Source organism: Malaya genurostris, chromosome 3, assembly GCF_030247185.1.
Source record: "Malaya genurostris strain Urasoe2022 chromosome 3, Malgen_1.1, whole genome shotgun sequence".
Taxonomy (NCBI): domain Eukaryota; kingdom Metazoa; phylum Arthropoda; class Insecta; order Diptera; family Culicidae; genus Malaya; species Malaya genurostris.
This window is the reverse complement of record NC_080572.1, coordinates 171271263-171289151: the sequence shown is the minus strand read 5'-3', so window position 1 is coordinate 171289151 and position 17889 is coordinate 171271263. Positions and strand designations below refer to the sequence as shown.

Sequence of the window (17889 nt, the reverse complement as noted above, 5' to 3'; positions counted from 1 at the left end):
TTTGTAAGCCTTTTGACATACCATCAGTCACGTAGCACATGAATGACAATAGGTTGGTGGTAGGGGAGCGCTTGGGCATAAAACCATGTTGAGTGTCAACAATATATTGCTTGCAGTGGTTGAAAATCGGTGCCAGAATAACCTTTCCAAACAGTTTAGGAACTGCACTAAGAGATGTGATGCCACGGTAATTGTTCACGTCTTTTTTGTCACCTTTCTTATACACTGGGAACATAAAAGAAGATTGCCATAAGTTGGGAAAAACTTCTTTAGAGAGTGACATTCGAAATAGTCGACAAAGGGGAGCAATTACACCAGTCGAGCAATTTTTCAATATAACTGCCGGTAAGCCGTCAGGGCCAGAGGAGGTAGACGACTTCATGCAAGCGATTGCAGTCAGAATCGAATCCTCGTCAATATGAATGAGATTTAAAGAATTATTAGATTCTGGAACGTTGAGCGCGGCGAGTGTAATTTGTTGCGGGCTTAAGGTTTCGTTTGTAAAGGCACGAGAAAATTTTTCCGAAAAAAGCTGGCAGATTTTCCGCTTACACGAACCAGTAAACTCTCCAAACTTCATTATAGAAGTTAACTCAGACTCCTTCCTTTGCTCGTTCACGTGTTTCCAAAAAGACTTCGGATTGGATTTCAATTTCCGTTGTACATTTTTCAAGTAGTTGATATGACAACGCTTGACAGTTTTCTTATATAATTGATTGATCTGGACATATTGATTACGTAGTGTGTATCCTCCATGTTTTGAATACCGTTTTAGGGCGGCTCTTTAGGGCAGCGAAAAAGAATCCACCGGAAGTTCCTTGCCATTTGATTCCGGGAAAATTGAAGTCTCCAACGATTAAAATTGCGTCGATTAGACGCGCGTGAGTTGAAAAAATTTCATGAAGGGACTCTAAGTGAGCATTGATTAGAGCAAGATCGCGACATCGATCAGGTGGAAGATAGACTACGCAGAGGAAGAGTGTGAACTCGGCGAGCTTGACACTGATCCACAATTGCTCGACACGACTACCAGGCGTTGATTCGATCAACTGCGCTTCGAAACGTCTATGTACCGCAACGAGCACTCCGCCTCCGATAGATTTGGGACTGTTAAGAGTACTGCGATCGGTTCGAAAAACTTCGTAACTGGCACCAAACCCCTGGACAGACAGCGTGTTTTCTCGGAGCCAAGTTTCGGTAAGAGCGATAATGTCAAAACAATCGTCTGAACTTGCTAACAAATACTCGTCGACACATGAGTTCATACCACCGACGTTTTGGTAGTAAATCTGCAGATTGGAGTTACTTGATCGGACTTGGACTTGGAAGGCTGGAAACTGGGATCGGATCAGTGCTAGAACCGTTCAATGCAGATGAGTACTTGTCATTTGTGGTGGTTTGGAAGACCCCCTTTTCGTTTCCGCACACAGGACCGGGACGACTGACGATCGCTGGCGGCAGTGGCTCGACTGTGGGGAACGTATCGGGGGCTTCCATGATGCTAACTATGTTGCGTCCCAGTCCAACCTCAAACGATAAATCATGCGCATCAATGGTGCTGGGCAGCAAGAGGTTTCCAACGAGGGGCAGACATCTACAAACGCGAGCAAGATCAGGACTTGGATGCAAAGAAAAAAGACAATACTTGCCGTGGAGAAATGTTTGGAAGACTCCTTCATCACACCCACACACAGGACCAGGACGGCTGGAGAACGCTGGCTGCAATGGCTCGACTGTGGTGAGGGGTTCAGGAGCTTCCAAAATGCCTATAACAGTGCGTCCCGGTATGTTTCCATGCAATCTCATAACGTCATTGGTGTTGTCAAGAGGGAAAAAGGCGATCCAGGTGTACCTTGCTGTTCCATACTCACAGGCGTACTACGGTCATTCTTATCTGGAGTAAGCGGAGAAACATCGATAGGCGGACACCAGACATCCTGCCTCCGGTTGTCCTCAGACTCGCGAAAGAGGACACCTTGAGGCCATTTGTCACGATTAAGTGCAACATCACGATACTTAGCAGGAATTCCAACTTTGAAGGAAACAAAGTTCAGGGTGTTGACGTCCATTCCTTTTTTCACCAGCGGGATGACCGAAATTTCGTCATTGCAATTCAGTCCAGCTTTCGTTAGTTTTTCGACCATCTCTTTACTAACGCTGGGATGAAAGCGAGAGATGTAGATCCATGCAAGAATGAAAGCTAGCGGAACCGTTGCAATATTGCAGTTTTCGGCTGGTTTCCGCCCACCCATCAATGAACTGCTTGTCTCAAATACCTCTTCGCGACGACGTTTAGCAGCCGGACGAGAAACTGGATTTGCTGGCACCGATGACGAAGTAGAAACGATGCGAGACAGGCGAGATATTTGCTGGCTATTTTTTGTTATTTCGGCTTTCAGCTCAGCACATATTGACTCAGTTTTTTCAGCAATAGCTGAGACAGCACACCCAATGGAGGAAACTGTCTCGCGAAAACGAGCAAGTTTTATCAATTTACAACATTCGTCACAAATCCAGAGCAAATTGGGGTTCTCGTCATTTACTTTCAAAAACGGTTTGTTTAGTTTTGCGCACTTCATGTGGACTACATTATTGCAAAAACCCGAACACCCTATGAAATCATCATCTGATTTAACGGTTTTAGCACACCGATCACCAGCACTAGCCATCGTGCACAAAACTCACAATGCTGACACTAAGGTTCAGATGGCGCTTCGAACGGGAAAAATAGAGTGAGTAGTTGGATTTCTATATAAAACGAAATCTTCGGTAGCCGGCACTATCGCTCCAAACAAATCACAAACAGCGACCAAACGGATCGAAAAAACACTTCGAAGTCCTTCGCCTCGACACGACACGAAACACAATCCAGATCTTGTCGAAATCGTGAATAACGCAGTGGGAAAAACGCTCAAAAACTCCGAAATAATCAGAAAAACTACCAGAGCGAACAAACACACAACAATTAGCGGTAAGTTGTTTACAAACTAAAACTATTTGTCCCGGGTTGGCGATTCAATGCATAGGGCCTTATACAGGCCCGTACCCAAGATTTCATTTCGGGAGGGGCCCAAAGATTAAAAAATAATGTTACTGAAGATTGCTTTTGTACCTAATTCTCGCTGTGCCTTTTACGGCTGTTTTTAACATGCACTTTAAACTTTTCCACTGGAATTGATATTGTATTACATTTCATTACGTTTAATGTCTTGTTATTTCTGTAACACATGTCTGAGACATTCTAAATAATTATATGTTTTTGATTTCGGGAGGGGCCAGGGCCCCTCGGGCCCCCTCTGGGTACGTGACTGGCCTTATATCGTAAGTTCGAGCCCCGATCTGGAAGGATTCTTAGTGTCAGTAGGATCGTATCACCACCCATTCAATACTTATGTACGCTATGAATCGATTGCGAAGTCTGTTAAAACCAGAGCCGCTTTTACAAAGAGGCACGGGCCCACGGCTTCAGGGGGCCCTTGACGGGACCAACTGAGCAAAAAACAGGACATTCAGTTAGTGAGGGGTACACAAATGAAAACAGAAAATCAAATTCCACAACAAGGAATGTAATACCAAGGCTTTTCTTATGTTATTATTTATAAACGAAGTCACTGTCGTATTTTTTATTAATGTGTATAGTCAATGAACTTTTTCTTGAGGGAGAAGCAATATCATTTAATTCACCATCATTCACCCCATTGTACTCCGTGCCCGTTGTTTCGTAGTCGCCGTTGTTGTTATTGGCATTATCGTTATAGGGATCCTCTGTCTCGTTTTCATTTTGTTGGGTATTGGTAGCGGTTTATAAGTTCAGTTGAGAGGCGTGTTTTTTTCTCTCATAAGGCTAGTCATAGTAAACGATTTGCTGATAGTTTTGACACGTGGTCTGCTGGCTTTTATACGTGACCACCTTCCGTCCAATTCGAAGGCCACATAAGATGGAATTGGTTTTGTTGAGCGCATGCGTAAAACACGTACACCGCTCAGAACACCGAAAAAAAAAGTTTTTTCGTTATTTTCTCTCGATGGAACGAATTTCGTCGTTTTGCGAAAGATTGCTTCTAATGAGTCTCTCTCCAGCCTCTGGAGGAAGATCAAGCACGCGCACTTCAATTATACTATCTTCCACATACACCGGTATGTTGTACTTCACGTTTTCTTGCACTGTTTATTGTTGTTACGACACGGTTAAAAATCAATAACGATTGACATTGGTCGGCGGCTGCTAATAATACCATTCATAAACTTTGTAAGCTGTTTAAGCCATATCACTCCCTTTTTTCAAACTTTTAGTGAATTGAGCCCGTTCCATGACCAAGTTCAGAATTTATATATATCCTACTCTACAGAATAAGCAACTCTAGAAAAAAAACTCTTCAACATTGTGTAATTTTTATTATTTTTTCTGATATTGATTCTTCTCCCCCTTTCCGAATTCTTTTAAGGGGTTAAACTTTTAAAAAATCATGTGTTTTCTTCTTTATATTTTCTCATAGTAAAACATTTCAATATTCTGTGATATTTTCAAACCTTTTGGAACAAAACTCTCTGGAAATAAGTGGCCTTTATCTATGCTTATTCTCTCCTGCGAAGAAGTAAGAGCTCGGTGCACAGGTCCAAGATTTCTACTTGGATTGACTTAAAATCGTGACAAAAAAACCGCATAACTCTGAAAATTCGCATAAAAAAACTAAAATTCGCATTGGATCTCGTTGTCACCCTTTTTCTATGGGGAAAGGAGCTTCCATTTTCCTTCTGCGAGGATTGAGGGGCAGTTTGTTCGCGGTTCGTCTCGTCATTCATTGCCGCATCGGTGTTATTGTTGTTGATTTCGTTGCTAGTTGCTGTAGATGCGTCTTGTTGTACGTTGTTTGCAGTTGCTGGTTGGTTAGATGGTAAGTTGTTAACTGCAGCTGGCGTACTTTGTTCTATAGGGGATACGTTGGATGATTTCGTTGAATGGGATGCTTCGCTGTTGTTGGTGACTGTCACAGGTGTACTGGGGTTGCTTGGGGTTGGTGTGAAGGAAACACCGTTGTCCTTTGGTGTAGTTGTCTCCTTGTCCAGTTTATCACATGGCTTACCGTAGTGAACAGCTTTTTGGCAATATTGACATGTGGCCATCTGATTGTCATAGGTAACAAGTGATTTGCACGGGATTCTTGTATCCTGACCGAATGTCACATAAGAAGGTATAGGCCTCCTCAAGCACATGCGTAAGAAACGTACGCCATTTAGAATACCGGTGAAAAAATTCTTCCACTTTTCTTTTCCGATAGAGAGAATCTCTTCGTATTGGGACATAGTTTTGCGAATATAAAGATCGATGACGCTTGAGGGAAGATTATGCACACGCACTTCTATAGCACTATCTCCCATATATACTGGAATGTTGTACTTGATATTTTCATGCTCCACATAGTGCACATTATTATTGTCTTTAGTGAATTGAATTGCATCCAACTCTTTATAGAACTGGATATAAACAACATTATTGGTCTTATTGCATTGAAGTAAATGCACACGTTTAATGTCAAGATGCATTTGCTCCTTAAGCAAACCTTCAAGTTCTCGTATCGAAGGTCGAATTTTGCACTGTCTGAAGTCAACAACAATTGTATTCTTTCGTGTCGGCGGTTTGTTCGTTTGGTTCACTCATTTCGAGGTAGTTCTATTGTTCACTACACAATACTGTACTTGGTTTCTTCTGTCCCGAACGTAAGCGGTTTTGTTTTATCGACTGACTTGGTTGAGATGAGAAAGCGAACTGCGTGTATGAGTTTTTGAAAGTGTTAGACCTCCTGTAACAATAAATTGTTTTCTTTCGATTTTATAGACGTTCGAAAACTACTTCTCCAATTATTTTCAAATTTTGCACTGATTCTACATGTAAAATACTACACCCCAACGTTTTCGTTTTTTGTTACTTTGGGGAGGTTGCACAAATACAAAATGGTACATGTTTATGTGAAAATTCGTAGATTTGACTTTAAACAACCACCAAACATTTGTTCAAAAAATTTAAAATCAAACATAAAAGTTGAGGTCTAGAAAAACATCTACTACAACTATTCTGCTTTGATTAGTTCACTTCTGATTAGTCTCCGCTGAGATACAGTGGACATCGCAAATCATGATTACTAAGAAGCGTCTTCAAAAACACTCCACCGCCTTATTGCTCCTTTCGCAGTTTTTGACCACTATTTCTGGTACTTCCGAGGACCAGTATAGCGGTAATTGGTTCGTACGGCTAGCAACAAATATGGCCTACAAATAGAAACAGTTTGGGTTTAAGATTTTTCATCTTTTGATTCGCTGCTTCAAGAGACGGTTTTCAACTTTCTGACACTTCACGCGGTAATTCCAGAAACCGGAAATCGGATCGATCTGAAAAAAAGTTTGAGAAAACTTGGTTCTGCCATCTCCGAGAAATGTTATCATTTATTGTTTGTACATATTACCCAGTAATTCCGGAATCAGTAGTCATCTGCAAATGATGTTCAGGAATTTTGAAGATGACTATAAGACCTTTTATTTGAATCCAAGTTTGCAAAAATCGATTCAATCATTTCCGAGAAAAATGAGTGCATATGGTATAATGATACTCGGGCCTTCCGGGTCTCGATTAAAAAGTCGGGTTTCACAGTGATTGCATAACCTTTCTTTACGAGAAAGACAAAAATAAATTGATTACAATGTAATCTACGAAAGAATTTGACAACGTTTCCGTTAGGAAGAAAAAAGGAGCCACAAAAATATTACTGAGAAATGTGATATTTTCAAATTGATAGAAACAATGAATCTTCTCATCTGTCAACAGCAAACAAAGAAAATTTATTCGTATTAAAATTTTCATAATCTGGGAAACATGAGCTTACATTAGATAGTTTAGAAATTGCTACAAATGTTAGACATGAGCCTTGTCTTCTGCCAGGTGTAATCTAAAAATAGTGTAAGGTATAACAATGTCAATATATGTTTAATAAGTTCCAAATATTTTTCTCTGACTAGTTAATGATGACCAACGTAGTGGTGTGTGGTCAATCTATTATATTTTTCTCAAATGATAACCGTATTACATTGTTGATTCATCCAATCCATTCTTACTCAAAACTGATCACAATATTGTTCTGTTAGACACATGTCGCAGTCCCGTTGCTAGTCGCCGCCGCCGTTACCTTCGCCCCGCTACTGTTCAAGTTAGAGTCCCGACTTTTCGCACACATCTCACAGATGCGTTCGCTGACGGGATTTAAATATGTGCAAAATTTACAATTCCATTCGCTGATTTTCGTTCCACCGTTGTTTGAGTTACGACTCCGATCGCGGTCGTCTACTGGATTGATAATAGTGGCCGCGGCAGTATCGAAGCTGGTAGTTTTCTTTCTACCCAAAACAGCAGATGTCCCATGATAGTTTGAGCTGTTGTGGTTGATTAAAATTCCACCTCCGGTAGATGTACTGCTGCTATTTGTGGCGTTTGTTGTAGAAGTAACGGTTTCCTTAGTGGAACTCGAAATTTTTCGTGTTATAGAATTTCGTCTACTACCGGAAGCCTCGTTATTATTGGTGCTGTTCACATTGTTGGTGTGGTTTGCCTTATGGCTATTGTCTGCCTGATTATTGCTAATAGGTTTCGATAATTTTTGTACTAGAGATGGTTTCTGTCCAGCCCTTGCAACCATTTCGTTACGCTCGTTTTCCCGATCGTGTTTCGTTGCACCAGACGTACTCTGTCTGGTCGATGCCACTCGGATACCATCCATCCTATCCGCAGATTTGACCTTCATTGCTTTTAATTTGTCGTTACTACTTCGTTTGAGTGTACTTCCTCGACTGGTGTTACCTTCAGGAATCTCGTCTCCTTCGGCGCTAACCAAGAAATCTCCACGTTCACCCAAATCCTTACTATAGCCCTGTTTCTCCAAATTTTGGAATACATAATTCCATGACTCGTATGAACCAATCCCATCTTGATTTTTGCTTGATATGCGCCTATTAACATTACTGGCACGCTGATAGGCACCCGCCTGTAGTTTTTCATCTTCGTAACTATCAAAATCCGATTGTCTCGAGTTCCTAGACATCTGGTGATGCAGGTGATGATGGCGATGATGTGGCTGCTGTTGATGTTGATGTCTCTCTACCAATGATTCAGGTAGCATATCACATTCGTAATCACCCAGCAAATCTGTAGTTTTAACATTTCGGTCGATTTTCTTTCGGTCCTTTTTGTTTTCTTCCCTGGTATCGATATATATCAACTCGTCTGGATGTTTATTCTCATTGCTATGTCTAACCGAAGGAACATCGTAATCATCATAGGAGTTTTTCTTCTTGCTCAAGATAGATGGAGGAGTTTGCGTTCCCGTGTTTTCGAAATTATGATTAATGTAGATACCCGGAACGTGCCTTTGTGACTTGGGTTGTTGACCGTATAATTGACCATTGCTACTGTTACAATGGTGGTAATATGGTGGCATCGGTGTATAGTTATTAATACTGGGATGGTGGAAGTAAGATTCACCAAAACCCGGCTTTCCTGGTATGCCATTTATGCAAGGTCCAATGTTAGCAGATAAATTTAATGGGAGGGGTATTCGGTTGCCGGATACATTGTAGGGATGATTACTGTAGGCCATACTGCAACTGTCGACGGTATCATATGCTCCAGTCGGTGGCGCCACACCCATCGGACCTCCATAGTGAGACGCGGACGAAGCTGCAGCGTATTCAAAGGGCTGATCAATTGAGTGACGTTGCATGCAAGTCGTTAGATTGTACATGGAAGGATCCTGATAATGGTCTAAGGATTTCGAATGGGGTATGGCGCCCAATGAAGGAGGTGCTTGGGATGGCAGCACATTGGATTGATTCAACGAATGAACATGGGCCTGTGATGGAGATGTTGGTAGGTAATTGGTATAGCTGTTTTGATCGTGATATCCGTAAGCTAAATTGGAAGGTTGATTATGGAGACTACAGGGGGTAGCACTGTACATCGACTGGGGTGTGTAGAACGGCATTACTGGAGGTAACGCGGGATGCATAACCATAGAAGGAGGTGGGAGAGATGATTGCTGCTGCTGCTGCTGCTGCTGCTGGTGGTGTTGCATATGTGGATGAAACTGATACGCACTGCATGAGTTACATGAACCAACTGCTGGAGCTTTCAGGGTGCCGTACGAATCTACTGCTACAATAGAAAAGAAATACAAAAAAATGCTTTCTTGAATCTGATAATTTTAAATGAGCATTTGGAAACTAAACAAAAATAATATTGAATGCTAATAATAGGTATTTGATTGATTTTTGCGAGTTTAGTTTTGAATCATAAGGTTATAAATCGAGCATTTAATTCGCAATTTAGAAATTCGGTTTGAAAATCTTTAACCTTCATTACAAGCTCTCATATAAATATTATCGACTATGGTAGCCTCAGATGAAGTAATCCAAAAACGTTACAAGAAACCAAGAGCATGATTAAACTGCATTGTTTATATACAGGAAAAAAAGGGCATATGAAAACTAGCTCGTAAATAACATCTTTTCACACTCTACAAGTTGTGTGCATGCAAGCTTTGCGCAATGACGAATTCGTAACCCATGAGGTACAATCGAGGTGCGATTATTGCTAGTTGAAGTTGTGTGCATACTAGAGATGGGCAAAACAGTTCATTTTAACTTAGTGCTGTTAGGTTAGGCGAGCAAAAAAAAGGTCTCACGAATTAGAACTGAGGAACGGATCAGGGTCATTTCGCCGAAAGCCGTTTCGCCGAAAGGGTTATTTCGCCGAATGGGTCACTTCGCCGAATGCCATTTCGCCGAGAGGGTCATTTCGCCGAATCCTGAAAACGTCTTGAAATCGTAATTTGATTTAAATTAAAGACAAACGAAAGATGATAGCGTTAACGCCCGTTTTGTTGACCTACCATTGTAGTTCCCAAGAAAACTTGTTGACTATTAGCTACTAAGCATCAAAGCAATTGCATAGGTGTATCTACCAGGCAAATGTAGGTGGTATTTTCCGTTTGTTAAATGAAAATGAAAAAAATATCTTATGCGGCTACGCCACATCGTTTTGGTTCTTGTGCTGTCCGACCTTGCTACCGCTCGTTCGGACCTAACTAAAGCAAAGAAACCTAGCTTTGAGTAGACCGGGCAAACGAGGCGGTTACAGGTTTGTATGCAAGAGGCCGCAGCCATCTTGGCTTCAGTTATGTGGCTGCGCCACATCAGTTATACAGAAGACATAACATGCATGAGATATGACCCTTTCGGCGAAATGACCCTTTCGGCGAAACGACTTTCGGCGAAATGATCTATTCGGCGATATGACCCGCTCCCCTGAGGAACTACCGTTCTCGAAAAAAAGAACTACTGTTCATTCATTCATTCAAAAGAACTAGTTCTTTTGAACCGTTCGCGAACGAATTGCCCATCTCTAGTGCATACCTAAACATAGGACTCCAAGTGAAGCATCCAGCCTATTGTGGCGCTGCACAAGTGAAGAGCTTAAAACTGCTATACTTTTACGCTCAAAGATTTGAGAAATTGGCTAATTTTTCATATTTTTCTCATAAATCGAATTCAAAATCGAAACCGGAATTGCAAGGTGATAGTGATGACAATTTTCAAAGATTGATAAGTATGAAAATTCCCAAATGAAAAAAAAAACCCTTTTATATGTAACATAGGGCAACAACTTCCCATTTGCAGTTTTTTTTTTCAATCAAATTCTATGCTGCAAAACGGAAAATATTTGATCGAACCGATAGTTTTTCGTCACAATTGGGAAACGGCGAAGTGTGCATGTTTGGTAGTATATAAAACCCGTCGAACAGAGCGAGGTTTTGGCTCGTCAAGAGGGATAGCTAACCATAAAGTTGGTTTCTTGCGTCCTGATTGAACGTAAGGGATCAATTACCACGCTCACCACAGCTAATTGTGAAGAAGACACTACACTGCAGGGTGGACAACAATTACTCTTGGAACAGCTACTGCGGATACTGTCAAGATTTCTCGTGGGAAACAGGTTGACCCGACTATAATTTGCCACCGTCGCTAGAGAGGTTTCTTACACACCTTCCTAGGTAAGAACCATACATAGTTGGTGTAGAAAAATACATCTGTTTCCGCCCGGCCGTAGGAAAAAGCAGATAGTCGCAACTAACAACAGAAAATCATCGGAGTTGGTAGAGGCATGTGTCGCTCTGTAGCGAAGGGTTAGCAGGGCTTTTACTGATCCCGATAAGTGGATGAATCCTGCCTTACTTGTAGTTTTGCGGTCCTGAAGCTATGAAGGAATAGCTCAATATTGTTTTAACTATCCTTAACCTTGCTTGTATAATACGCTATATGAATATATGGTAGGTAAAAACTTATGAAAATGTATTAGCTACAAAAGTGTGATAAAGCATGCGTGCATCAAATGTAATGAGATACCAACTGAATTTTAACAGCTTTAATTTAAAATCCAAGGATGCCAATATTAAATTCGAAATTACAGTACAAATATAACATAATTGGAATACTATTCAGTAGTAGTTCAGTAATCGAAACGTCGATTATAGCATATTTTATATCTCTAGATCTAGGAACGGGAGTACTACAAAAGGCCGAAATACGAAAGGCGGAAAAACGAAAAGCCGAAATACAAAAAGCCGAAAACACAAAAAGCCGTACGTCACAGAAAGCCGAACCTAAAAAGGCCGAAACTCAGAAGGCCGAAACTCAGAAAGCCGAAACGATTCTTTCAACGGGCAGACCGGGCAAACGGCCCGCGGCCCCACGCAAGCAAACCGTTTGCCCGGTCTGCCCGTTGAAAGAATCGTTTCGGCTTTCTGAATTATGCCAGAAAATCTTCGGCTAAGCTGCCTGATTGTTCACAGTCAACAAAACTAAAATTAATTCTCAATTTTTGATAGCTGCTCATTTTCTCTAGGTGTTTCTACTACAATTGTAACACTAGTAGACGAAACAGTTTTTCAGGTCGGAATAAAATTATTTTCTAAATATACTAAACGTTAGAATTCTTACCAAATACTTTGTACCACAATAATAACACACAACTCTAAAAACTGGTAAAAAATTAGATCAGCGAAAAAGAACGAACAAAGGTGATCACGAAAGACAGTTGTTGGTCGAGGAATAATGGAAAAATCAGCTGCTTTTCAAAGTAGGACAAATCTTACAAAAGTAAACAAATCGAGTTACTCTCTCCTACCAATAAATGCTTCAAAATCCTACAATTTTGTCTAAAAATACGGTTTCTACAAAAATCTCAATTTTAGTAATACAAAGAACTATAAAGGGCGAAACTGTCATTCCATTTGTTTATGTTAGTTTCGCCCTGTCAATTCAATGTAAAGCTAATGGAATGTTTTGAATTGTTGTCAACATTACAGATGAGAAGTCGTCACTCTGGTTATAGGCACTTTACTCTATAGATATAGAAGGAAAGGATGCCAGATTCAAATAAATATCTTTTCTACTCAAGTAAAAGAAATCAATTTTTTATAACTAATATGTAGTTTAATTATAGACAACAAGTGGATTATCGCTAAAAATGGAACTTTTTCGTGAGAAAATTATTGTAACTCACTTACTCGCCATTATATATATTTCGGCCTGTTATGCTTCGGCTTTCCGAAATTTCGGCTTTATGTGGTAGATAAGAACATCGTCGGCCTTATGTATTTCGGCCTTTCGTTATTCCGCCTTTCGTACTTCGGTTTTTTTAGACTCCCCTAGGAACGATTATTCTATCTTCAAAACCACCAAGTTCATATTATTCGATGAACAAAATGCAAAACCAAAGTTTTTCAAAGAAGGGCAAATCTTACAAAAGTAAACAAATCGAGTTTCTCTTTCCTATGAATAAATGCTTAAAGATTCAACAATTTAACCTAGAAATTTTGATTATACAAAAACATCAATATTTAATATTGATCGGAAAATATATAATCCTAAATGGGAATTGATTTGCTGTCAATGTGAGTTTTGCCCTATTAAAAAAAACAGATGATATGTTACATGTTATATTACCTTCTCGTCGTGGCTGTTGATTTTTCTGAAGTTTTTCTTTAATCAGTGCTGTCATCTGTTGGACAGACTGTGAAACATCCACTGCAGGGAAAAAAAAATACAAATTTATGTTTTTCAAATAAATTACTTCACGTCTTGTTCGTACTTGTGTTGTTCTCCCGAAAACTAAAAATATCACTCCAATCGACGGGTAGGGACAGCTCCGTAAGTTGGTTGTAAATTTCTTTCATAATCTGTAAACAATAAAAACGTATGAACAAGAATAGAGAAGCATTACAACGTGCATTAATTACCAGGCACTCCACGTTCGCTGTGATAGCGTCTCTCGATACGTTCGTTACACGGTCGGGACATATTGCCCCTTCGAATACCAATGTTTGGTTCGGCATTACTCGATAGCCCATGTGTTCAAATAGTACTTCCGCTCCCACTAGATTGGCTGCGATCTCATGTTGATAAAATCCGGAGTACATCTGAAAACAAAACTTAAAAATGAATCTACTATCTATCTAATGCGTATAATGCTCAATACGATACCTTAACTGTCTTGTACTCCTTTCGCCATGGTTTTGTGAATAGATTGTTAGCGTACTGACTTATGGCATCAAATCCAAGCGATGCTTTGTACGCGGAAAAGTCATTCATTTTAGCAATCGAACTAAAAAATGATATTGATATTTATTCGTTTTCTGATGAATGACCTAGCATCTCCATTGCATACCTTTTAAGCACCTGCACCGTTTCCACGTGAAAGAATTTTTCTGAGTGTGGCCAGTTGCATAAGTACTGTAATATCAGGGCTGCAATTATACAGTAAATAGAACATGTTTATCGAAGATGTGACAGGTGACAGCATTTTTTTCGAACTATGTAGAATATTCATATTTCCCCCTTTTTATCTTCCCCCCTATCTTATAACTAGAAAAATAGGTATATAATCTACTTAAACTTTAGAAAAAATACCTTTTCATGACATTTTACATAGTTTAGATTTTAGCACGGTTCGTTTTTGGCAACATAATCATATGAATACATATAATCATACATAAAAATTGAAATTAGAAGACTTATGGTCCCACACAAAATTGAAGAATTTTATCCGATTCCGGAATTACAGGATGATGAGTTCTTAAAATTCAAACCGTCGTAGATGACGATACCAAAAAAAAAGCTCTAAACTGGGCTTGAAACTATTCCGATTTATTCGTCATATTAATTCATGAACATACGAATCGTTTTGGGTTATGCTGGAGTCTGGGTCTGAAAGTACCGTAAGTAATGACCACAAACTGGAACTCTCTTTGACATCTCATGGAATGCTTAACCGATTGTCACACGTTACAGGAATAGTTTTATGGTTTCATACAATTTCTCTCTTCGATCCGACTTGTAGTTCCAAAATTACAGGGTAAAGGGATTGAAATCTCAAACTGTCAAGTAAAACGACGGCCATTAACATAATTTCATGAAATTTAAAAACATTCGGACAAGAGCTTGAGTTCTTTGAATTGCATTTCTAAATATCTCGAGAACGACTACTTCTAGAAGGAAAGGCACTGATCTGTAGAAAAATATTCTAGTGTATTTCATCAAGACCTTGAAGGTTTGCAAGTGATTGAAACGTTTTTTGCAGACTCCTTCATTCAAAAAAACCACTAATCGCATTAACGTCGAGTGTTGGTTTTAATAACAAGTTTTCAATCAAAATATAGCATTTTTTGCATGCGTCAGAAAAGAATGATTAATGTTGACCCTTTAAATGCACGAAATTGATTTTCATTTCTTGTTTCTATACAAGTTTGCATAAAATGCGTGAGCCGTTTCCATTTTCCTCAGCAAATAAATTTTATTCAAATCGGTCCGGATTCTGATACTGTTCCACTTCTAAGGTCACACAATGCCGAAGACTTCATTTCTTCGAACGCACGGGAACTGCGGCCAATTGAAAAGTACTGAGCCACCATGAAGCAGGCTCTTCGGGATTACCATATGGAAGTAAAATTGGAGGAATATATGAAGAAAAAAATTAGGGGTAGTCAATTGGAATAAAGGTGATTTGGCATAAAGACATTTTGCATAAACACCATTTGGTATAAAGGTCATTTGGCATACGGTCATTTGACATGAAGGTAGTTTGGCATACGGTTTACAGGTAAGCTTGCGAGGGGTCGCCGCTTCCGACGCCTTTATGCCAAATCAAAAAAAAAGAACATTCTCCATCACGTCAATGCGAGCACCAACATATCGCGACAAACAAATGACTTTTGAACATTAAAAACATCTAATTGATGAGTCATTTGCCGTATAGCCCTGATATTTAGCCGCGCTGTCAACAGATTCCAACGCCTGAAGAAGGGGTTGATGCGTGATCCAATTGTTAGTACATTCAATAACAATGAACCTTAAATGTATATCATATTCATAAATTTGGTTTACGTCCACTCAACATATACTACTGCTTTAAAGAGCCAACACAGCGTTTTAGATTTATAGCAAAAGAAATGAGATACTACTACCCACAAATAATTTGAATTTCCATAGTCTACAAATGGAAAATTTATGGCTATCATTTGAATCGATGAGTAGAAATATCATGAAATAGTGAAAGCAATATTATTAATATTCCAATATTTTATTGGAACAAAATACACGATGCCGTAAGTCTTTAAAATTTGACCCCACTATATATTAGTCAAAGTACCTGAATATTGCGAAGAATTTTTGTTAAAAAAACCTTCTTAGTGCAGATCGAATCTAAATCATGCGTCATCGCCGTTATCACAGTAAAATATTTCCCAGTATAGATAAGGATGTTAAACATTTAAAGCATTCTTAGAATCAAGCAGTTGGTGATCAGAGATTTGTACTTACCTTCCAATTGGTTTCTCAGTTCAATCTTTTCCATCGATTCGTCTGCATCCAGGAACTTCCAGTGTACGTTCATGATTTCATTCCAAAGCGGGTTAAAGCCACCACTCTGAACGTAAACAGATGCCATCCTAAACAGATTGTCGGTCAATAGTTGAAAACCAATAAATTGCTTCGTTATTTTTATCTTCTTTTAGCTGGTGCCAAAATCAATGCGCGACTCATCATCGATGGCTGCAATTACTCAGGATTATTTAGTTTGTCAAAAATGTAACCTATTTTCAGCACAATAGAATCATATTAAATAGAACAAATCAACTAGTATCACAATAAAACACTAAGCCCTCGGATTAAGCTTGGTTAGCATTATCTCGTGTGAACAATATAACTTCGCATTGAATGTAAACAGCGGAAGGAAAGTTCTAATATAATCTGAATATTTTCATTGTTCACGATAACCGCCGATCCCCATTCAAAGGATCACATAGAATACTATCAACATTAAACGTAATAATTTTCACATCTTCATTGCTGCTATAAATATCATAACACTTTTCTACGACAGAGAATGGCACGATGAGCAGTTCTATTAAAAGATTTGCATAAGTACCTCTGCTCTATATAAACCTTTTTGTTCCATCCCGATACAAAACGAATATGATTTGCAACTCAATCTTTCTGATCAGCGGTATGTTAAGGAATTTCGTGCAAAAATAAAGATTAAAGAACCACATTGAGGAAACGATACGATATTGGATTACCAAAAGAAACAAATGAACATTATTCATTTTTAAACATAATTCCCAAAATTCGCACTATACCTCACATCCACTATGTGATTTTGATTCGAGTCTTGTTTTCTGCCGTTTGAAACGGGATTGCTTTATGTTTGCGTAGCTATAGCAGTAATTTCATTTCCTAGATCCACCATTTACAGTTTTCTTGCTTTTCTTTCCATCTTTTTGACATAAACTGTGAACTGTTCACGTATCAGCTCTGTCAATTTTTGCGTTTGAACTGATGAGTGAAGAACGCATTTTTGGAAACATGAACTAAGACCGTCCGCAATGCAGTTTTATTTCGCATTGGGCGTTATTTCAAAGACTAAAGCGACCCTTACACGAGAATTATTAATGTCATTTTAAATGACAACTAAGTGATGACATTCCAAATTTATACGGAGAATTCATCATTATTGCCCTCACACGACCGATCCGAGCTCTCCGGCGTGAACTTTTTTCTGCTTCGGCTATGGCTGAGCTGCACATTCACACAGCTGTTCACTAAATCAGCTGTCGCATCGGTCAACGCTAATGTTAATCTCCCATAAGCGTCTGTACAACAAATGGTCAATGAATCGATGGACCGTCTGCCGATTCTACCGAAAAACCCCTACTAAGTCGGTGGGATAATCGGAAGGATTTTCTATGGGAAGGCTTCCTGACAGCTCACTTACAACCACAAATGCAAATGGCATATTGAGCTTGAGCTTGAGCGACCACCCCTGGTTGCTACTCCGTTACTGATCGGGATTAGCTGAAATTGTACAGGGAGTTTCTAGATGATCCGACCTGGGACTGGTGAATCATCCTCCAATGTACATCTTCTGGTAATCCCAGAACTCATTGATCAGTACCGGCGCCGGCCAGGCCCGAACGTAGATCGTCTAAGGAATGGGAAGGGATGTTAGTCCAACACTTGTTGTTACTAGAGGCCGTATATACTACTGCGCACTCCACAAGTGTCACGGGAGAAGGATATTTGTTAGTAAAAATTTCGGTATTGGTAGTATTCGTGCGCGACTCAGTATATGCCGGTTTCAAGATGCTCGGATGCACCACTAAACTCATTGACTTCCCGAGTGAACGTTTCACCAATATCCTATATTGAAGCCCCGGGAAGTACTGATTCACAGCTCTTATTCGAGGAAACTGAAGAAAAATTTGCAATACTATCGCGTAAAGAAGTAAAATT

General features: G+C 39.6%; 2 protein-coding genes across 5 annotated transcripts; both read right to left on the bottom strand.

Moving 5' to 3' along the window:
* Positions 1 to 1802: 1802 nt before the first annotated feature.
* LOC131434105 (uncharacterized) lies at positions 1803 to 2669 on the bottom strand. The gene has a single exon (XM_058600750.1). It carries the CDS (start codon positions 2667 to 2669, stop codon positions 1803 to 1805), a length of 867 nt encoding a protein of 288 aa, XP_058456733.1.
* A 4134-nt stretch (positions 2670 to 6803) lies between these two features.
* On the bottom strand, positions 6804 to 16893 carry LOC131435513 (protein tamozhennic). Of its 4 annotated transcripts, XM_058603494.1 has the most exons (9): positions 16737 to 16892; positions 16526 to 16593; positions 15919 to 16149; positions 13769 to 13847; positions 13585 to 13705; positions 13341 to 13520; positions 13193 to 13280; positions 13048 to 13128; positions 6804 to 9196 (listed from the first exon to the last, which is right to left on the bottom strand). In XM_058603494.1, the coding sequence occupies exons 3-9, from the start codon at positions 16043 to 16045 to the stop codon at positions 7134 to 7136; spliced, it is 2739 nt and encodes a 912-aa protein (XP_058459477.1). In that variant the 5' UTR covers positions 16046 to 16149; positions 16526 to 16593; positions 16737 to 16892; the 3' UTR covers positions 6804 to 7133. The 4 variants fall into 4 exon arrangements, with proteins under 4 accessions (XP_058459477.1, XP_058459476.1, XP_058459480.1 ...); XM_058603493.1 differs by lacking the exon at positions 16526 to 16593 and having other exon boundaries at positions 16737 to 16893; XM_058603497.1 differs by lacking the exon at positions 16526 to 16593 and having other exon boundaries at positions 6804 to 8722; positions 16737 to 16893.
* Positions 16894 to 17889: the final 996 nt, after the last annotated feature.